Source organism: Botrytis fragariae (assembly GCF_013461495.1).
Source record: "Botrytis fragariae strain BVB16 chromosome Unknown tig00000001, whole genome shotgun sequence".
NCBI lineage: Eukaryota > Fungi > Ascomycota > Leotiomycetes > Helotiales > Sclerotiniaceae > Botrytis > Botrytis fragariae.
In genome coordinates this window covers 352,277-375,210 of record NW_023500987.1, presented here as the reverse complement: position 1 = coordinate 375,210, position 22,934 = coordinate 352,277, and the positions used below count along the sequence as shown (strand labels likewise).

General features: G+C 42.3%; 6 protein-coding genes across 6 annotated transcripts; 3 read left to right on the top strand and 3 right to left on the bottom strand.

Moving 5' to 3' along the window:
- Positions 1-910: 910 nt before the first annotated feature.
- On the bottom strand, positions 911-2,380 carry Bfra_000112 (uncharacterized protein; the record flags this gene model as incomplete). Its single annotated transcript, XM_037330559.1, has 1 exon — positions 911-2,380. The coding sequence occupies one exon, from the start codon at positions 2,378-2,380 to the stop codon at positions 911-913; it is 1,470 nt and encodes a 489-aa protein (XP_037196892.1).
- A 3,013-nt stretch (positions 2,381-5,393) lies between these two features.
- Positions 5,394-8,354, bottom strand: Bfra_000111 (putative t-complex protein 1 subunit beta protein; the record flags this gene model as incomplete). The annotated part of the gene is made up of 1 exon (XM_037330558.1): positions 5,394-8,354. The coding sequence occupies one exon, from the start codon at positions 8,352-8,354 to the stop codon at positions 5,394-5,396; it is 2,961 nt and encodes a 986-aa protein (XP_037196891.1).
- Positions 8,355-9,862: 1,508 nt separating this feature from the next.
- Bfra_000110 (putative integral membrane protein) lies at positions 9,863-10,655 on the bottom strand (the record flags this gene model as incomplete). Its single annotated transcript, XM_037330557.1, has 2 exons — positions 9,863-10,184; positions 10,237-10,655. 2 exons carry the CDS (start codon positions 10,653-10,655, stop codon positions 9,863-9,865), a joined length of 741 nt encoding a protein of 246 aa, XP_037196890.1.
- A 2,025-nt stretch (positions 10,656-12,680) lies between these two features.
- Bfra_000109 (uncharacterized protein) lies at positions 12,681-13,216 on the top strand (the record flags this gene model as incomplete). The annotated part of the gene is made up of 2 exons (XM_037330556.1): positions 12,681-12,814; positions 12,877-13,216. 2 exons carry the CDS (start codon positions 12,681-12,683, stop codon positions 13,214-13,216), a joined length of 474 nt encoding a protein of 157 aa, XP_037196889.1.
- Positions 13,217-15,010: 1,794 nt separating this feature from the next.
- Bfra_000108 (putative 3-ketosphinganine reductase protein) lies at positions 15,011-16,099 on the top strand (the record flags this gene model as incomplete). The annotated part of the gene is made up of 2 exons (XM_037330555.1): positions 15,011-15,055; positions 15,113-16,099. 2 exons carry the CDS (start codon positions 15,011-15,013, stop codon positions 16,097-16,099), a joined length of 1,032 nt encoding a protein of 343 aa, XP_037196888.1.
- A 3,844-nt stretch (positions 16,100-19,943) lies between these two features.
- Positions 19,944-22,403, top strand: Bfra_000107 (uncharacterized protein; the record flags this gene model as incomplete). Its single annotated transcript, XM_037330554.1, has 5 exons — positions 19,944-20,521; positions 20,554-20,663; positions 20,715-21,563; positions 21,617-21,999; positions 22,035-22,403. The coding sequence occupies 5 exons, from the start codon at positions 19,944-19,946 to the stop codon at positions 22,401-22,403; spliced, it is 2,289 nt and encodes a 762-aa protein (XP_037196887.1).
- Between the last annotated feature and the right edge of the window lie 531 nt (positions 22,404-22,934).

Genomic DNA, 22,934 nt, shown 5'->3' with positions numbered 1-22,934 from the left:
GTAAATAACATCCAATCCATAGTCCGGTCAATTCAACAATCAAATCCATTTCCATATTAAGAATATCATCTTTTTCCATTGATTCCAAGATCGTAATAATCAAAGAGCAAATTCGTCTAATTTTCTCCACTTCCACAACCATATTCCCCGATAGGTTACCGAATCATCGGGACGAATACCTAACTAGGCTATCTTCCCTTCATCTCCCCTCCATCTATCCGGATTGAGAGATATCCGAATACCATCTCGAATGTAGATACTACTTATAAAATTTTCCAAAAGCATACATCATAGAGCCGGATTATATCTCAATTAATACATTACTTATGAATTATTTCCCCTCAGTTATTCATCCATTCATCTTCCCAAACATGCCTCATTAGAAACGTATCAACCTCTCGAATTATAAAAATAACAGATATTTCTATTAGATCGTCACGCATATTTCGCCCCGTCAAACATTCAATTCAAGGAAGTACTGATCAATCCAGTTCGACAGATATACAGGGAAATCACAACACAACTACTCTGCAGCGATTTCAATGAACTAGGTATTTTCACAAAAGACAAAAATCAAGGCCATGGAAATCTCAACTCTGATGTAGATTGAAATCATGATTGAAAAATGGTAATATGCAATCGTGGTACAATTGATAATGTAGAAAAACCCCCGAGGCTCAACAATAGATTAATGGAGAATTGTTCCATGTATCTAATTCCCTTGAAGCCTACCAATCAAAATTTGCTCAAACCATGGTATCATATCCAAAAACCAACGCCTTTACCCTATATTGAGCAAACAGTCACCAACTCCACCTTCCCCCTCACCCTTCCAAAACTCCGCCTTTAAAACTCCTTCTCCCTCCCCTCATACACAAACTCCCCAAAAATAGAAAAAAAAATAGAATCATTAAATCCACCCCTCCAAATCAGAATCATCTTCGAAACTCGCCGAGCATCGCGAATAGTTACTCTCGCTATATGCATCATCTTGATCCGCATATGTGTCCTTCCCATCAACCCATCTTCCTCGTCCTTGCGCTACATATCCGTAATCCATTATAACATCATCCACGCTATTCATTAGACTTTCTAATCCCTGGTCTAATTCCTCGTGTTCATCTCCCATGCATGCTGCTGCCTCAGAGCTGATTCCGAAAAATCCGGTTGGGTGATTATCCTTTGCTCTCAACCTGGATGGTAAAGGTTTATAAGATTTGTTTTCATTGTCGTTTGTTTCTTCGTAAACGCGACTCTGCACCATACTTTTGCTCTCCTCTTCTTTCCACCTGAAACTCAATTTCTCTCTTACATCTTCCCATCCACTCACTCTTCCCCACAACCATTTCTTTTCGCATTCTCTTTCGAATATAACTTTCAAGTTTCTTTCCTCATTTCTTGTTGGTTCTACAAACCTAAGATCTTGAACTTGATGTGTGATCCCCCAATTCATTATAGATTCTTCAAGCTGTCTCGATAATATTGACGATTCGTTATTGGATGAAAGATCAGAACAGAAAGAAAGCGATCCTGGTTGTCTCTCAAAAATAATCTCAATACTGATCAAACCCTCCATCTCCAAAAGTGCATTAACAAAATGATTATCGCCAAGTAACTCGCACCATACTTCAAACTCTAGGGCCAAGTATCGAATCATATGTAAATTCCTGGAATACAAGATATGATTTCCGAGATCGGGGTAGAGAGTATGAGAAGAGATAAATATGGTATCTTGAACATAGTTTATGTAAGCGTATGGATTTGAAGGGAGAAAGTAAGGGTGAGCGAAGGAGAGTGGAGTCAAGATAGAGAGAGCGAAGCGACGAGAGAGGCGGTTTATGTGTAGGGCGATTGGAAGGGGATTGCGAGTTGTCAAGGATGGGAGAGTTTCTTCATCTTGTTTTGTTGTGGTTGAGAAGGAAGAGGATGATCGTGGTGTGGATTTTGTGTATTGATGTATTTCGATAATTTGTGGTTTGGGTAACGAATGCCTCCAAATGGTTCTCTGAATATCCAGTGGCAATGACGCAAAGTGAGGAAAAGAAGTAGGGGATGCCCACTTGGTATTCGACAGCCGATTGCAATCAATATCTGAAGCAGACGAGGAAAAAGAAAATTTGGACGAGGTACTAGAAGAACGAGAGAAAGAAAGAGAGGGAGGCGAATTTGAAGAGCAATTTCGTGATCGTAAAGGTAATAAGATGGGACCAGGTCTTTCATCTATAGGCGTGAGAGGATAGGTAAATGTCCCGTAGTCATGGGGTGGTTTGACGGCAACTTTAGGAGTACTGTATTCGAACGGGCTATAAACAGATACTGAACCGGGAGATGGAAGAAAAGGATCACTGAGATCGACTCCGGGGAAGTTAAAGTCTGCCATTTTGGTAACTTTCGGCATGTATAAATCCTGAATTTGGGATTGTGAATGAATTCGAGAGAGCGTGAGACAAGAATGGTTGCAATGAGAATATTACAGAACCGAAAAATAAGGAAGAAAGAACGAAGGATCGAAAGATAGAAATCGAAATTACTTCTAGTAAAGGAACTGACGATTTCGAAATAGAACTTAGATAAGATGAACAAAAGTTCCGTTTCTTCTCGAGCTGAGGATGAGTAAACTTAGAAGGCTTCTTATTGTAGCCAAGAACTCTCGCACTGGACACTAAATTTAGGTGAAAAAGTTCAGCCCAGCTAGCTCATTGCACTGCAAAGACTATCTATCATGTAAGCTCGGCGAAGTCATATAAAAACAGATCAAGAACAAAAAAGCGAAAGACAGGAAGAGACACCAACAGATCAAATATAACAAAGCAATTAAGACATTGCCATCCAAACCAAATGTTAATGAATTGAACAACGAGAAAAGTGAAGTGAATGTTCGTATTCAACAAAAAGTTTGTTAGTGCTATGGTGGCTGAGATTGACTGCGACTCTATGAGATCCAGTATAAATAAAGAGTGAATGTTGCACCTCCACTCTTGAGCCACCTCACCAACAACCCAACCAATTAATGTCAGCACACGTGAGAAACATGACCATTGAGCGCTTGTGATGTGTTACTTGACGGGTGATTTATGTCAGTAAGTGATTGTCTTGTTGCATGTCGTAAGAAGAGGGCATTATTTAGATACTTGGCTGTGTTTCGGATTGATTGGGTGTCATCCTAAGACTATGTCGTATTACCATCCTCTTTACATCTCTTTCCGTAAATGACGGGAAAGGACACCCACAATCATGGCTGTTTATCTCGTATACCAAGTCTTCCAAGGGAAACCAAATGATGAGATTGGTCAGGTCGTATCAAAACGGCGAGTTGTTGCATGTCTCAAAATATGCATGCCCCATTGCCCAGTTCCAAAAGCGTTAGAAAGATATTGTTAAAAGGGCATTTATATCAAGCTTTTAAGGATATCCCTGATCTCGGATTGATATCGATAATCTTGTTTTTTGAGATGTGCAACAAATACGGACACTCACCAATTTGGGATCGATGTCCGTTGAATTCCCCAGTGTGAGACGTCCCCATCACATGTCCGAGACTAGAATCTCAGCATCCGTCTATTCAATCTAATGTCACGATCACAAGTCCAGATAAATCCAAGAGCGACTAATGAACCAAAGTAAGAAAAGACAAGAGGAACCGCGCTCATCTCTTGTAGTTGTAGCTAAACTGCCCAGCTAGCCGATGTATGCAATAAATAGTCACGTGCTATGCAGACCTCGATATCCATTACACCCCATGCTCAATCCGATTCTCTACACTTCAGATGCTGCGTCGAATACTCAACAGACAAACTCTTCCATATAATCGCATGCAATCCATCCATCCCAACTCTATCAATAATCCATCCATCCCAATTCTATCAATATCCCATCCCTCATCAATCCCAACCATCCGCCACCTTTCTCCATCACTGTCACGCAAATCCACATACCAAGCTGCTTTCCCCTTACCCAATAACTATGTAACATAATTCTCTATCCCCCATCAAAGCACCACTCTATTCCGAACAAGAGCTCCCCACCATTCCGATTCTCAATCCCATCACTCACATCACACAACGAACTACATCTCCAACACCACCAATAACCCACTCTCAAATGACTAGATATAGACTCCTACCTCCTACGTCCCACCGCCCATACACCCCATCAAACCTCGCAAGAACAGAAATTTTATATTACACATTCCCCAAAACCCCCCTTCAACAAAATAGATAGCTACACTGCTATTGCTAGTGCTCTCCAAAAGAAGGGGAAAAAATCATCTGATGCATTTACATGACAGAGATCCCCATCTTTTCCTCCCTTGAAAGTTTATCTTGAGGGATATCAAGTTTCAAGTTGAAAATACCTAGCACTACTAATAAACTATCTATCTATTGATGAACTCGTTTATTTTTCTCGCTATATTCTTCATTCTACATCTATATCTAGATGGGTATTTCGCTTGCAGCTTACCAGTCTATTTTGAGATTCTGTGGTTATAGTGTTTGGAAGATGTATTCTTCCATCCATTTATTCATTTATTCGTCACGAGAAACGGGACGAAAAAGAACATCACCTCGAATACCCTCAAACCACACAAATACCACCGCTCTCAAAACTTGCCTATTATCAGATTTCTTCTATCGTTATATCACTGCATGGTTATGTCATCTTCTCACATTCTCACATTCCCATCATCATAATGTCATCGCAACTACCTCTCAATTAATCTATGAAAACTATCTGGGCTCCTAGGTAGCTGGATACTAAACGCACCATCCAACCCCAGTATATCTCGCTCGCTTTGGAAATTCACCTCGCTAACGATGTTTGCAAGAATGCAAATCCCACATGTCATGTTTTCATTTCTATCGCGAAAGAGCAGAGAAAATGTACTTTTATTTTCTTTATTTTATGATTTTTGTATTCTGCGCTTTCTACCTGCTGCTTGAAGACTGGAGATCGGGATGGAAATGGATGAATGATTCATATCCAATCTATCTATTTGTCTATTTGAGAAAGATAGATAGGTAGATAGATAGTTAGATCACCACACATACGAATTTTCCCAAGCAAATAAAAGTAAAAGAAAATAAAAAGAAATAAGGAAAACTCAGAAGTCAAAAGATCTTCCCGCTTCAATGCAGAATTATCCGAACCTGCCCATCCCAGCAAATATTTGTGAGAGAAAAAAATGTCTCATCGCAGAAAAAAACACCCTTTATCACGCTCTGCCAACCCTTAATAATAGTAGTACCAGCATTAGAATTTCCACCCATAACCCCAATCCCAATATGGTTTCTCGATCCAGAAGCAGAAGTAGCCGTAAACCCTATGATCTCACCATCGATGTTGGTTGAATGAGTAGAGATATCTGCATTTGCATCCCCATCTTCATCTCGACGTTAATCCTGAGCTTTACCATCAATAACTAGTTCCTTTTGAAAAAGTCCCTCATTCTCATCTTCCGCCACATCAGATTCTCCATCAAGATCAATTTCATCCGGATTAATCTTCACTGCATTATCCTTTCCCTTTCCCTTACCCTCACTCAAAACCTCTCCTCTATCCAAAGTTCCACGTACTTCATGATCACTCTCAACTTCGCTCTCCAAAATTGCTTTCTCGCTATCAGCTTCCGGATCAAGATCGAAATACACCTTCGTATCTGCATTTTCGATTGTGGATTTAAAGGTTTGGAGGGCTTGAATATTTGCGCTTGGTGGAGTTGTTGTTGATGTGATTGGGTTGATTGGAAGACTGGGGAGAGATGCTCTGGGTTGCCCAGGTTGGAACGCGGAGATGCGGGGACCGGTGGATTGAACTGATGGTTTAAACTTATGTGCAAGGGGAGCTTGGGTTTGTTTTCTAGGATGGGAAAATGGGAGGAAGGTATTGTCATCGCCGGCAGCGGAAACGGCGGAGGAAGCGAAAGAATGAATGCTGTATTCTGCGGAGCTTGGAGAGGCAGATTTGGTGGTAGTAGTCTGAGGAAGAGATGTGGTTGAGACGATGAGACGGGGTCGAGGTGTGGAATTATTGGAGGTAGGTGTGTCTGGCACGAGAGCTGGTGTATCAGAAATTGGCTTAGCTGATGGTGTAGATGAATTCTGAGAAGAAGCTTCAGCGGCAGCCACTTCGAGAAGCCATTGTTTCCCACTAATAATACGAGGTGCGCGTTTCGGTGTAACGAGAGAAGGATCTTCATCTTTTTGTGGGTCATCAGATGATGCTCCGATGAGGGTTGATGTAGATCCGGTACTGGAATGTGCTCGATGGGGTTGATGTCTGATAGTGCCAGTGTCTTCATCTTGACGACCAAAATCTTGGATCGATGTACTATCTCCCAATTCCTCCTCGACCTCATCAGCCCACGAACCTGCCTTCAAAGCAGAACCCCTCAAACTGGGAATAACATCGTGTTGTCTCTGCAACGCCGCCAATCTCTTTCTTTGCACCACTAAAACCGAATCAACAACTGCATCCACTTTCGAACCATCGCCCATTCCCTCAACTCGACTTTCACGCCTGTCGGTCCTGACTCCCAGTTCTGTTGGAGGAAACATGGGTCTTCTCTTTTCAGGTTCTTTCCATAATTCCTGCAAGTCTCCTTCACAATTATCCCTCTCGAATTGCAAGATCAATCCAAAATCTCTGTAACCACCCGACCTGGTTAGAAGACCAAAAGCACTCCCAGCTCCGTCCATACTGGAAAACTCCATTCTGAGAGTTCCTTCATCATCGATATACCATTCGAGCAAACTGTTAGCCCTAAACTCATTTCTGTTTCTCAAATCATACACCAGAGTTCGAAGAGAAATATTTGGAGGAAAATTGGGGATCGTAAGGATGCGAGTACGGTTGAGCTCAAAGATCGCCCTAAATTTTGCTGGAGAGAAAGGGTATGTGGGAGTGTGAATATGTGTGACAATCGCCTGGGCTACATTCTCACCACCCAAGTCCATTGCTCTGAGCGTAATGGGATGAGCATTCGCATACTCAACATAAGCCTTGGCATCCTCCTGATTGATAAATGTGATCAACGCCGACTTACTACCCGTCAACTTCATTGTGTCCAACAGAACCGCCGAATAGATCCTACCACCTCTGACTCTCGCAAGAACATCTCTCAATTCCATGTCCTCCGGAATACCTCCAATATGGACACCCCTTAAAATATCATCATCTCCTGACGCAGGAACATAAAGGATTCCGTATCTGAAATAGTCCGGAATATTACGATTCTTCGGATCACAATCGCCCATGTGTGTCATGATCTCACCATCTCTCTGTTGAGGTGTTGTCCAGATAGTGGTTCCTGGCCTCAAATCGGGGAGTTCGGCGGATCGGGAACGTGTTGATGCATTTGAATTGCGTGTATTGAACCTATCATAGTAGACATTGCGATTAGCCTGAATTTGATGGGCATAATCATGACCTCTCACGGCTTTTGCTGGAGATAATTCAAAACCGGCTTTGAGGACAGCAGGAGCAGGGAAATTGATGAAATTTGCGTGTGCCTGTTGTTGAAAGAGAAGTTGATCTTCGATTTTGATTACTGGTTCCGCATCTTCATCATCAGATGCAAGAACGTCATCGAGCGTGGAGGTGTTGTAGTCGTGAATGGATTTTCTCTTTTGGGTGGTGGGGAGAATGGGAAAGTTGGGTGGAACCGATAAACTACCGTCTTCACCTCTCTCAAGATTGACTGTGTTGGGAACGTGGGTTGCTTCGCTGAAGTCGACTGGGTGATGAGAGTCTCTGGATTCTTCGCGAGTGCTGATTTTCTTGATGGCCGCATCGATGATAGAATGTGTGGTGCGTGGCTTGAATTGGATATGGTGGTTGATTTCATCCACGGAAAATAGGTCGACGTTCTTGCCTTTAAAGCCAGCGTTGGTGAGACTACCATTGATGGGCATGTGATCAGTCTGTCGAGACTCAATGCGTTCCCAAAGAATCGCATTCTCTCTTCTCAATCTTGGCACTACAACTCGCAACTCCTCCAACTCTTCGGCATCAGGATTTCTTAAGTTTCTCGTCATTGACTCCGAATTATTGGCAACACTGCCCAATGCTCTGGCGATGATGACAGAGCTCTTGATAGCTTCATCCTTGTCTTTTGTAGCATGAGCCAGGTCGTTCTCGAGAACGGCAATACGAATTTGCAACTTTGTGACGAGCTCTGCATATCCTGCCTGCTCTGCATATTCAGCATTCGCTTGTTGATGTTTAGCATGGTTTGCGATCCGTTGTGAGTGTGAGCTGAGACCAAATGATGGAGGAGTGGCATAAGCAGATTGTTGACCAATATGACCGAGCCTAGAAGACTCGCCCCCATTCCGGGAAGACAAAGGCATATCCATGATCCCGTAGTATGGATGGATTCAGCAGATCATGAGTAACGCTATTTCGAGTTGAGTGTGGTCTTTGCTGGGCAGCGACTCGGAGGCTTTGATTTAGGATAAAGATGTTGAAATTCTGTTGTATGAATACAAGCTGTGAAGTGCCGCAATCTGAAAAGCAAAATGGCAAAACTGGCGGCGCAGAAAGTAAGTTATGTGAAGTTATGAGTGGTAGTAAATCAAGAAGGTGAAGAAGCAGTGTACTTGAAGAAATCTGCGAGACTCGAAGCAAGTATATGATCGGATATTGCAAGTAATTTGTAGAAAGCAAGGTGATATCTTGAATAAATAAGTATTCACAAGATTGTAGAGGTATCTGAAGTTGAGAGTTGTAATAGGGAAACGGAGTATGGGATATGACTTGAGAAAACAAGTATTGCCACGAAGTAGAGAGAGATATCTAAGGTTGTTTATTGTGAAAGAAAGAGGAACCAGAATGGAGGGAAGAAGAGGTCGGAGGTCCTTCCCAAAAGGATAACAAGAATGGTCGGTCGAGGCGCCAGCTCGAGATTCTAGGCAGAAAAAGAGGAGAAGAAGATATTGTGGATCCAAGTGAATATCTTGCTGTCCATGCTCGGATCAACTTCGAGTCAGGGGGTAAGTGTGATGTCTCTAGAGGTAAAAGTGAATCGGGGAACCTGAAGAATCTTGAATATCTAGATCGTGTATCCTTTCAAATAAGCCTCAATCTCAACCCCCCTAAACCATACTTCTACCTCTTTGGCCAACCCAGTTTAATCTGAAGCAATAGATGTCATTGACAGCCAAAAGATAGACTCCCAACCCACAGCAGAAGAAAACGGCCTCGAGTCCAATGCAGAACCAGAATGTTTCATGAATTAAACAGTTGAGAATATAACAAGTGAACAGCATGCAAGAGCTGAGGATAATGACTTCTTTGGGAATTGTTGCCTGGATCTGGATAGACATCGTATAGCTATTTTTGAGATGGTAGTTGTAAAAGGATCTTTGGCTTCCATACTTTGAAGAGAAGAAAAGTCCACATTAGAATGATTCACTCACTAGCTTTTTAATCATGTGGAATACAGCCCACGACCACATGCTATCAGATTCCTGAAACTTACTTTTAACAGTCTGTCAATCTAGATAATTGGACACTGTGTACAAGCAAATCAGATGGGAACTGTTGTCCAGTTTTTCATCCCGAAACCAAATGTAAAAAACGACCACCAATTCCCTTGTACTAGACAACAGATGAACATAGAAACTTCATAATATTAACAGTATCAACTATTTGATACCTCCTGAATAATGTACTCATTCAGACTGAATGAGACACTCCATTATTTGACGCTATCGCCATTCACCTGTGGTATCAACAAAGCTCCATCCATTAAATATATTCGACAAAGACCATGTGCCTTTTAACTTTTCCCCAAACACCGTACCCTATCGCCGAGTTGAACGCCCCAGTCATGAATTCCATCATATGTTAAAGATCCAATAAGTTAAGTTCTTTGCTTTTTCTGGAGACTCTTACTTTCCCGTTTGCCTCTCGTTGCCTCTGCTGGTGTAGATGTCACGGTTGACCTAGTAGCTTCCTTATGATGCCCTCCTTCAGCAGCATTAATGGCGCCCTCTCCATATCTGTATCCATCTGTTGTATTTTGAAGTTGATGTGGTCCTAAAGCAACTGGTGGTCTCATTTCAATTTCCTTTTCCCTCTTTCTAAGATATCGTCTTCGGAAATAGAATGCGATAAGCCAAGCAAGTGTAATTCCAACGACAAGTACAATAAGCATTGCAACCCATTTCGCATGACTAGAGAACCTTGAAGAGAATTAGCTATTTATATGACCGTTTACATATAAAAATTGCATACCATGATTGATTTGTTGTACCCGAACTTGACCCCGATGAACTCGAGGAAGAAGTAGCAGCACTTCCACCACTAGATGTAGTAGTCGATGCCGATTGCGTATTACAATATTGTTGGTACCAAGTCTCGATACTTTGTAAATCCGTATCCGACGTACAACTTGCAGCACCACATACAGAAGATACTCCAGCAGTTCCAGTAAGAAAAGGTGTTAATCTAGAATCTGCGCAAAAACAAGAGCTAGAGACATCGGCTGTAACTGGAGGAATGCAAGCCCCTTGAACATCGGAAAGAGGTCCACATTGCGAAGCACACGATGGAAGGTCGGATGAGAATGGAACAATTGAACCATCTGCTAATTGTTGGGCTCCGACAATAGCGGGTAGAATTGCCGTCGCAAATAAGAGTATGGATCGATACATTGTGTGGGATGCTGGTAGACGATCGTCTTCGCGATTGCGACAATAATCTGCTATTATCTTCCCACTCTTCCACTGATTTCTCGTCGCTCGCAGGTTTCTATAATTGTCTGGTATATATGGCGTGCGGATATCTCCCGTGGAATGCGTATAGGAGATATTTTGGAGGGGAGTTTAATATAAGGTTGGAATGTCGCCTTCCAGTTTTGTTGCTGAATGGATGGATGAACGGATGACAGAATAGGTGATGGATTTGACGCTGTAACAATTGATCGATCGTGATGATATGATCATAGTCCAGGGATACTTGTGTTACGACTTATTTTCTTCTCTCCATCCAAGTAATTTCGGTAGTGGCTAATATTGGAAGAAGATGCCAAGGTTTGGGACTGTTTCGGTTTGGACTGTCAATATACTGAAGTAGTAAAACGATTTACATATAAATAATGTTGATGAGAGATTGTCGATGAATGAATGCAAGAGACAGTTGGTATTGGGATAGCAGTCTGAAGGATGTCCCAGTGGAAGGAGTTGGTTGTTTGTTGCAAAAGGGTACTCTGCTTTGGTAGAAAAGATGGAAGGGGAAGGGAAGGGAAGGGCAAGGTTAATTGAATGTGGAGATCTACTGTAATAATAAGCTAAATGCAGGCTTTTTGCGGGGGCAGGTGGAAGTATAAAAATACGAGATGTTGCTTAATTACTATTCATCCACTTGAATGAGTATATCTTCACATTTTATTGACATTTATATTGTGAGTTTATGCAGTAACGACATTGTTTTTGAATTTTGCGTGTGTACAGATACATGCCCTCTTTGTTTTACCACCTACGAACTCCTTATATTTCCTTCGTATATGTCATACCTTCAACTCCACCTACCTGCCTAGTAATTACCTTCTCATCGGAAAATTTGATGTTTCCGTTCTGTTTCTTCTTCCCCCCACAACTTTACCGTGGTAGGTAGTAAAAGTGGTCAGGTAAGGTAAGCTCTGCAGGAACGTTTTGACAAATTATAGAATTATGGAATTATAGTGGACTTCCAACGATTAAGTTTCAAACTAAAAGATTTGGTTAACCTTATGTTTTCTTAATGGGAGCTGAATACGGTTAATTCATCAGGGGTCAATCGAATATCGAGATTTTGTACTCCGTATAAAGACCTAGGTGATTCCTTATACTGCTCGTGTATTATCCTTAACCGAACACTTTCACCAAACCCATCTTCATCGCTTTAAGGATATGTGATTAGGTGATCTCGTAAATAACTTTTGCATGGTGTGCAGGAAGAAGATTGGATTGGGCTATATCTAGGTGGTGAGACCGATGCAATGCGATATGATATTCATAAATCTGCTCAATTAAGTACAAGAGCGGCACCAGTCATCATCATTGCGTTACCCCTCAATATCGATTCTCCTACCTAGTACTTCCTATGCGCACTTGCTTTTTCTACCAACACACGGTCATCCTGATCTCTTCTCAGCTCAGATATTCCCATTTGTCTAACACTTCACAAAGTTTCACAATTCAAATTATGACCAAGAAAAATTCGAGTTTTGATCACACGCGTTACAGGTTACACCCACCTATTTTTCATCCAGCGTCTAACATAGGCGCTCGTAGATGTTGGGATTCATATGATTATCGGGGCGGTTCTATTTTGGACGAATTCCTTCGGAACTCGTCAATTGAGCAACGATAAATACGAGATTACGGCGTTAGTTCGCAGATCTGAAAGAATTGAGAAACTCAGTGACATTGGTGATTGGCACAGGATTCTTTAGTAAGTATCTCTCAAAGGGAAAGAGAGGAATCATGGTTACTCATTATATCACATAGTTGTGATTGCGACAGCATCCGTTCGCCACGAAGGTTGTGCTAAAGCATGTTTTGGGGGAATTAATACGCGCAAAATTCAAACTGGACATGATGTCCATTTTATTACGGATGATGATGTTTCTGTTTCCATTGACTCGTTGATGTTGCACATCATTGACATGAACAATACTACAGGTTCCAGGAATATCAATGCTAGGCGAATGGCCTGCGCTAGGAGAACGAACTGATGCCTTGTTCACTTCAGATATTGCGGATAATATCTATTCGATTTTGAAAGATTTTCCAGGGCAATATAGTCCTGTCTGGGAGGTGAATAATCTGTAGTTGGATTTCGTAGAGAAAGACAGTAGAATTATACATTGCTCCAATCCCCTCCATTCGTAAGTTATCAGATTCTCACCCCCATTATCAGATCAATCAACCCCACCGCCCTGGCAGAAACTTCAAAAGTTTTGTTGCATATCTGCTTCAGGGTCTGGTGCCTGAAGAGTCTCCCTATAAATCCTACATCATTCCTGATCTCCGAGCCATGTTCACACAGGTCATCAAATCTGTCGTCATATTCTATTCCATTATCACCAACCAGCACTGAAGATTATATAACTTCATCTCTTTCAATCCTTACTTCTCCTATCACGAACTTTGCTTCCTTCTTGCAAAATGTTAACTGCAAAGCAGTCGGTCCCACGCGGTCCTTATCCCTCCCACTCTACTCAAATACCTAATCATTGTGATTTCACAAGCGATCACTAACCACCAAGCCATTACTATCGGTTCCGGCTCTGGCATCTGATCTTGCATCTACAACAATGATTCGGAAAATCTATTCTATATACTTGTCAACTCTATTTACCATCTCTTCTCATCCAGGGAGAAAAATGAAGTTAGTCTTTCCACCAACCAAGAGATTTCACACAATAGACATGGACAGTATCTCGTAGACCACGGCATACGACCTGTCCACTCCATTGCCAAAAGAATCAGAGGAATAGGATATAGATGTTCCCCGCTCAAGAAATCACAAGTACAATTTGACATGGATGAAGTAGCCGGTGAGTTGTTCAACGAGAATGTAAGGAAAGCAGAGGCTTTTTGGATTCGAATTGAGATATACGATGTTCTTTACTTGAGCGCTGATGGGTTTTTGAATCAGAAAGTATTTGGTATTCTGTCTACGAAAGGATTCAGAGTGACCAACTGATTGGCCTTCTTACTGATTTACTTAGTTACTGTCTGATAGGGCGCAGATCGAAGGTGATATGGCGAGGGAACGCCTAGGCTGGGTGCCTATATTTGGGGAAAGCGCTTTTTGAAAGGAGATAGATATGTCGATTGTGAAGACGGCTGGGCGAAGGGGAGAGTGAGTACTTGACGTCGAGAACGGAAGGGGTATGTACCTATTAATTATCAACGAACATAAACGAACGATTGAACAGATTTCAACATCAATGGTTTTACCAAACGAGCCAATAATTGTCCTAAAAAAAATGGAAATGGAAACGAATAAACGTGTGTCTTCTCCAGCAGTATACTAGATACCAATTAACATAAGCATCCCAAATTACACGTAATATCTCTCTCTGTATTTTAGTTTCTAATCATATATAAATACAAATTTAAATGTAAATATAGATATAGATATATCTATAGATATAAAGAGAAGTAAGTATACATGAAAATATCAAGCGTGTATTATAGAGAGAGATGGGAGGTAAGTGTTAATCAATTTATTGATTTGTCATTTACTCGATATTTATTAAATAATCAGATAGAAGTTGGGATTTGTTAAATCTCGTTCTGTGATTGATTGGATGTTGATGTTGATATCACCTTAGTTTTCCTCTTACTAATTACACGGGGAAAAGGGAAGGGAAGGGGGTGAAAATAATCACGAGAGTTGAGCTATGTTTTACGAAAGGATTTGCGATGGAGAGTATGTATATTATATGTGAAGAGTTATTAAGTATTAGGCTATGAGGTTCCTCACTAGATAGATTCGCGAGTTGTGGTACGTACTGGGGTTTAAATGGTCATCTTTCTAGCTATCATATGTATATACATACGCATATACTCGCACTATCGACTCTAATAACTTCAATCCTCAAATCAATTGCGCCCCTTCATCTTTCCCTCAACACACGCGGGGTTGGGCTAGAGGTGGGGAAAGAACGTGGTCAATTCAATTTTTATGTCAGAACCCCTGAATCTGACCCATAGAAATAGGCTGGCTGCTGGCGTGCTGTGCACCGTAATGTCAGATATGTAAGATGTTATCTGTTGATCTATAGGTTCAAACATACGATGTGAAGGGTGTGAATGATATATAGCTGGGAGTCAGTGAGTGGAAATTATTTGATATTGCGGACTGTGGAGGATTTTTATTTATCTTTATCACGTCTTATTGATTGATGCAAGGGGTTTAAGGATATTTATTATTCCTCGAGTGCTTTTTACGTGGTTGATTCGATATTGAATGCTCATAAACAATTTCAACACACCTTTTGATCACAATAAGAAACATGGGCAACATATCTTCCCAAAACGCATTCCCAGTCAATGGCAAGGTGCGCAATTCTCCATCCATCCAATCCTTCCCCGAACCCTAAACTAACCCAACAAAGACCATTCTAATCACCGGCGGCTCCCGCGGCATGGGTCAAGAAGTCGGACGACAGCTCTCCCAAAAAGGCGCCAACATCGTCATCGTCGCGCGAGACTCTCAAAAACTAGAACAAGCAATCTCTTACATTCAGCTCGGGGCCGCCAATCCCGAAACCCAGCGTTTCCACCATATCAGCGCGGATTTATGTTCCGCGACCGAATGCGCACGTGTTGTAGACGAGGTGGTGGCGTGGAATGGGGGACCTCCGGATACAGTGTGGTGTTGTGCAGGGAGTGCGTATCCAGCGCTGTTTGTGGATACGCCGGTGGAGCAGATTGAGAAACAGATGGCGAGTAATTATATGACGAGTGCGTATATGGCGCACGCGACGTTGAGAAGTTGGCTCAAGCCGTTGGAAGATGTTCAAACTCGTGATCCTGCATCGAGTAAGGTGGAGCGCAAGAGCAATACTCCACCTCCTGCGCGCCATCTCATTTTCACAGCGTCGTTTGTGGCGCTGTACAGTTTTGCGGGGTATGCACCGTATAGTCCTTCCAAAGCGGCTTTGCGCTCGCTTTCCGATTCGCTCTCGCAGGAGATGAATTTATATGCTGCGGCTTTCCCGGATGCGCCGCGGGTTCGTGTTCATACTATTTTTCCAGCTACCATTTTGACGGAATCGTACGAGACGGAGAATCTCACTAAGCATGGTCTTACTTTGCAGCTCGAGGAAGGTGATGAGGGTCGGACACCACATGTTATTGCGGAGAGGAGTATCAAGGGGTTAGAGGGAGGAGAGGAACTCATCACAACAGATATGCTTACGTGGTTGGTTAAGGGGGGCGTGCTTGGAGGTAGTGTGAGGGGTGGATTTGGAAGAGTTATTCTGAGTTGGATTTTAGCTAGTTTGATGGGCATCGTAATGGTATTTGTCAGGGCGGATATGGATCGGAAGGCTAGAGCTTGGGGGAGAAAATTTGGGGTGGCTAGGAGTGCGAAGAAATGATTTTTGGGTGTGGGTGTAATTTTGGCATGTTTTCAAGCGTTCTTATGTGAACAAGAAAGTGGTTTCGAGTTATGCAAATCAAAGCGCGGTTATCCGCCGTAATGCAAATTTCTACTCTCAATCCTCTTGTCGTCCTTATAGGACGTCCTGGAATTCGCAATATTTCTAGTCTACAAGAAATTATGTCACTAGAGAGACTTCATCATCAATTTTACCGAAGGACATATGAAAACAGACGGAATTCTTGCTAGTGGGCATTTGTCACCAATACGACAGAGCGGATAAGAACACCTTAGAATGAATTATGATGATAGAACTCTACACCAAGAAATCTTCAAAACAATAAATTCGAGATCAAGCTTCGTATAGAAAGAATCATTGATCAACCCGAATTTTCCAACCGTTGCGGCTGAACTTGAAGAGCAAATTATGCGGGCGCAGAAAGTTTTGTCTACCCCGTCCGTCCTTCCCTAATCCCCACCAGCCTAGGAGGATGAACTTTCTTTGCACCCATATCGCAGTCTACTTCTTGCCATGTGGAGTTGCTTTCGAAATCTTCAATATTCTTGAATGTTCTAGGACAGTTTCGTAAAATTGGGTATCGATACTCCACTATCTCGTTAACAATAGAGAGTGAAGAATCATCGCTCCTAAGAAATTCAAAAAGTGATGCTTCAACATCTTACTTCATCTCGGACATTCATGCTTCATCATTCTGGTGTATACACCCATTAAAAGATGGTAGGCTTCCAAAAGAAGACTCGTGAGTGGAGTGGAGAATAGTAGTGAAGAGTAATGAATAGGTGTGTGTAATTGTAGATTCAGAGCCCAGATCTGGTTCAAGGACAAGCGAAATTGGTACCGAGAGAGTTGCTCCCAGAATGTAAAAGGAGCTGTGGCCGCATACTGTGGATCATTTCTTGTGCAGATATCTGGTGGGGAGCTTCAATTACAAACTCCAGCTGGAGTTCATCTGGCCAGAACCTTATGGAGTAGAACATCAAGTTCTCCAAAATAATGCGGGTCAAGTACTCAATCGAATGCCACATGCACATCAGCAGTTTGTCTTTATCGTTATCCATCGCCGCGTTCCAGACTCCTCCTCAAATTTTCAAAGTTTAGGGTATATGAAGGGAATAATTAGGAGAAATGCAATGCTATGCAAATGCCAAAGTTCCTGCTTCCTCACCCACTCAAGTTGAACAGCAGATTTAAGATAAATGCAATGTTTATATGTTGCATGTATACTAGGACACTCCTAGATGCTCATAAAAGAGCATAATTGAGACTGAGATTACCAAATACAAGCACATGAATGGAAGATAGCAAGCGCAAAAAATACATCTCAAACATTCGCAAAATGAAAACTCTTTCTATACAAAATTAATACTGAGTCGTGTTCTGTACTAACAGCACGTGGATGCATTGGATGAAATGAATGAAGTTCTTCTGGGGGGGACTACCGTTTGATATGAGATGAAAATGCTTGTATATACTAGGTACCTAGCTACATCTGGAGCACAACGGCGGGAGAATAATCAAAGATAAAAATAGCAAAATAGAGAGCATCACGTGATAATACCAAGTCTGCTGAAATTGTTGCATAGCCACGTTTTAATCCATATGATCCGTTACCATGGTACAGAGAAGTACCGCGCGCGTGGGCTATCACCAACTAAACACTCACCATGACCAAGCCAACGCATGTATGATCGTTATCTGCAGAAAAAGGTACTCGGTGCTCGGGAGGTAAAGTGCCTCTCCGCACTGGATAATGGAATTCTGTACGTAATCCGTAATCCGTAATTCGTAGCCCAACCCGTACACCGTCAAAACAATCCATTACTTGTGTACGCGCAGCTATTCTTGTAAAATAATTGTTGGCAGAAATGACGACCCCTTTGATACATGTTTTATATAATTCGCTTGCTGGACGAATTACAGACGGTGATAGATAGGTGTTCGTTGTTCCTGGCTAAGGAAATGGAACCTGCTTTTCAATCTGCCGTTTTCTTTTTTCATGCATACGGATTGGCCAATCGAGACAATCTAATCTTGTGACACCCACTACGTCTGAAGAACGGATAGTCGGAAAAGGATACGGTGTTGGCAAGGATAAAGAAGATGGGGATGTCCGTCGAATACGATGCATAATAGCGCTTTGAAAAGCAATATAACGACAAAAGGAATTGATGCCGAGCATTGAGAAGAAAGAGTTTAGAATTTGGTCTTTCTTTTTCCAAACTCCATGGTGGTTCCTGGCTGGATGAAAGTACCGGCATGGACATGGGCATGGATGAGTTAAACGTTCGTTCATTCATGAACCCACTTTGGATTAGAAGAGAATGCGGCGGTGAGAGAAAGGATTATGAATTTACGATTATCCTGCACTCGTATTAGCTTCGATGGATGGCTCATACGGTGCGGTGCTACTCTCATTTATGATGTGTGCAGGTAGATTGATTATCGCTTATGGTATCAGCACTCTGACTATGAAAGGAAATGAGTCGACGCAAAAGTGCTCACAGGCACTAGACATAGCCTGCGATGGACATCCTCTCGCTATGGCAGCTTTGCTTTGATCTCTGAGGTATCTGAGGTATCTGAACAGAGATATGTGTAATGGACCTATGAATCTATGATGGTACTTGCGCCTCACATCATGGCCGTGCAGCTAGTTCCTAGGGAGATGATTTGATATGCGATGTATGACTGACTGTACGAATGAGGACGGTGACTCGCGAGACAGCGTCTGATTGTGATTGCAATGTATGCAGGATTCCAGTTGATTAGATTTGATCTCGTGTAGAGATACTAGACAGACAGAGGTCGGTAGTACTCGACTATTTGCTAAGAGATAATCTTGAAAGCATTACGACTTCTCGACTGATATCCTTACGAATACAATCCACTTGCTGCGTAGGTGCAGCCAGTGTGTAAGTATAAATACAATAAGAAAAGTCTTTCACTCATATCGTTTAATAACCTTATTGCAGGTAATATCTTGCTCCCATCCCCATCCCTACCCCCCGTGTTCATTATCAGGTAAATCCATAACCGCATTGAGCTATCTAATCGTAAAACTAGTTACAATCCAAGTACAAGTGGGTGTTTGTCTGATCCCGCGTCTAAAATCATCCAACCTTTTGAGTCGTAGAAGCTTTAGAAGAAGACGGAATGGTTTAGCCTAAGAGGAAAAGCCAAAGTTTGTAGATAGACAATCTTATAGTCTTATAGTCTCATAGTCCCTACATTCCATAGACCAAACCTTGAAATCCTCGTACGCGACAACTTTCATGGCTGTTTCATCACTCCGCGCTTCTTCCCAGAGCTTCCAATGATCTCGTCTTCTCCATCTCCATCACAGGATACTTTCTTTACCTACCGCTTTTCGAATATCAATGTCTCTTGACAGTGGATCGGAACAAGGATTATAGATCAAGCAAGCAAGCAAGCATTCTCATTGCACTGCGACCGAATTACCAGGGGGTTTCAAACCTTCATTCACACGAATTTGCTGCGAAAAGAGTGCGGAAAGACGGACCATTCTGGGATCTATCTTCACCTGTTAATCTACATGCTTCCGAAAACAGTTATTACGCAGCACTGAGCAGACCCGGAAGAGCAGTTTGGTGCCAATTTCATCCGCACGAACCACCCGCGCGATAGAACGGAAAGTGTTCGAAGCACGAAGTATATTTATATATTTATTTAGGATTTGTGATCAAGATATTGACGGGTACCTGAAGGCTGTGCAGTGTGTAGGGTGCACACGAGATAATCTATCAGAACCCTGGGTTTATTGGGCCCTGAAAAGAGGTCATCGGCGGATAACAGGGGGAAAATGGCACGAAAAAATGGCCTACAGCCGCTGACGCTGGAACCCGGTACAGGAGGAAGAGTTAATGTTAATGGTACGGAATTTATTAACATTCAACAAAGTCCAAGATCTCCTTTGAGTGCCAAATCCCCAAGATCACCGAGGTCTCCCTTCAAATTCAACACAAAGAAATCACAATCACAACAACAGACTCGAAGTCAAGCTCAAGAACAAGAACAACAACTTCAACTCCAACAACAAGAACAAGATCAACAACTCCACCTCCAACTCCAAGAACAGGGACAATATCAAAGAGACGAAACTTCTTCTATGCAAGAAGTCTATTCGCAGACGTCCAAAAAAGATTCATCAATTACCATTGGCAGTGGAAGTGGAAGTGGAACTGGAACTGGAAGTGGAATACCAACATCACAAACTCTTCCTTCTCTTTCTTCATTTCAATCTTCCTCCTCTCCACGGACTCCAGATAAGGGCGTCGGTATTAAGGAAAAACCTTCGCGAACCGGATTCTTTTCAAATTATAAAGCATCAAAAGTGCAAGTAAACTTCAATCATCATCTTCTTCAAATATATCACGCCAAGTGAATGTTGTCGAGGACAATAATATGTCCAGAGACACAGACCGCCCTGCGATGAGCGGAAAGGTTTCATCACAGGACACTAAAAGAAGTGGTACGACCCATCCTGTTTCGTCCCTTCCTCTTCAGACAATAATGTTGTTGGGTAATTAACCCATGCTAAGTGATTCACATAAACTAATCCTTTTCAAAATAGAATCAGGTCCTGCTGGATCTTCATTAGTTAGAAAACCGGTCGGGGTTCAGTCAAGATCTGACGCCTCGCTGGCATCATCAACGAACGACTCCCCACAACAAAATTCCGATTCCAATTCAATCAATAATCGAAAGAATAAACCGAAGCAATTCAGTCTCCTCGGTAGAACTAGATCATTACGAGATGATAATAGCCCCGCTGAGCCCTCTCCGCCAAAAAATAATTATTTGGATCCCGATTTATCTACCCATCAATACACACACACAAGTTCTTCAAGTTCCGTGAAGACTACAACACCGGCTCGAAGCGACGACGATAGAAATTGTAGGGAGATGTCGACTCCAACTAATCATCGACAACGATCGGAAGACCGTCAACATAGCCGCTCGAGAGAAAATCGTGGAAAGGATTCCATGAGAGAACATACGAAGGATCACACCAAGGATAATAGCAGAAATCAATCATCCTTCTCTACGACATTCAAAGAGGCCGGCGGACATGCATTCTTCAACAACATCAAATCACAAGCAACAAAGGGAGCTGGAGCAATACACAAGAATCTGTTCGGAAAGGGAGGACGAAGTGGTAGCTCTACACATAAGGAACCCTCAGTCGATGATGAGCATTATGTTTTAAAGGTCATCAATAAGCCACTCGTCGAGCAAACTCGACTCACCAGAATATCAAAGAGATTGGAGGATTCAAGGGACAAAACGGAATTTTGGATGCCATCTTTCCCTTGGAGAGCGATTGACTATTTGAACTACAAGGGAAGTGATGTGGAGGGACTTTACAGAGTACCTGGAAGTGGACCGCAGGTTAAAAAGTGGCAGAGGAGATTCGATGAAGGTTTGCAGATTCTTTCTTTGATGGTTCCTGGGAATATACTAACATACCGCTAGAGCTTGATATCGATCTCTTCGAATGTGATGACCTCTACGATATAAACATCATTGGCTCGATGCTTAAAGCGTGGCTTCGCGAACTCCCCGACGAACTGCTTCCCAGAGCTGCACAAGATCGAATTGCTAGAGAATGTGCGGGCTCTGATGAGGTTCCACAACAACTTGTCGAAGAATTATCTAACCTTTCTCCCTTCAATTACTACCTCCTCTTCGCCATCACTTGCCATCTATCTCTACTACTCGCCCACTCCGAAAAAAACAAAATGGACTTTAGGAATCTATGTATATGCTTTCAGCCTTGTATGAAGATGGATGCATTCTGTTTCAAATTCCTTGTTTGTGATTGGAGAGATTGTTGGAAGGGCTGTAAGACGGAAGCAGTATATATTGAACAAGAGTATATGCTTTTGATCAGATGCCACCCGGAAGTGCTGGTGGACGAAGTAGCACTGCTGTTGAGAGTCATGATGAAAGGAATGTTAGCAGTTCTGACAGCAGCAAACCATCGAGTGTCAGCCTCGAGAATCAGGGCCGAAAACATAGCCATGAGAAGGGACGAAAAGCCAGCGGCGAAAAAAACCAACGCAGAAGCCCGGATAGCGAGAGAAGTCAAAGACAGATTCAAGTGGAGAATCACAGGGAGGGTGCCATGATTCAGAGCAATAGCATGAACAGTATCGATACTGTCAGTACAACTTTGACTGTTATACAGGCGACGCCGCCTCGAAATGGGGATATGAGACCATTGAGTCCTATCAAACCACTCTCTCCTATTGGCTTTTGAGATTCTTTTGCTCAAAATCACAAAACTAGAGAATTTAACTAACGGGCTTTTGAAAAGTCACACCAAAAGGTCGCAAATCATCATAATTCTACCTCTACATATTAGGGCGATACAAGTTTCTCACAAACTCGTACGAACTAAACATACAGCGACGACAAAATTACATTTTCCTCGGTCGATTTTTTCATTGCTTACGAACTTTGGTAAATGGAATGGACTGAACGCATTCGACGAATTTCCTTCAGTATCACGCACAAAATACCGATGAGATCTATTCTACACACATTTCTTGACGTTCGTTTTGTTCGTTCATGCAACACAAGTATTTCCTTTTTTCCCATTTCAATTGAATGGAATGGTTTTTTTTACAAAATCTTCATGCGTGCTTGTTTTGTTGAATACCCCCAGCGCAGCATGTTTGAATCTTGACGGCACAAAGCATATTAGCACAGAAGGCGGGTTTAATAATGGATGGATGGATGGATGGGGTATGGGATTTGGAAATGGATTGGTGGTATATGGAGTGGATTG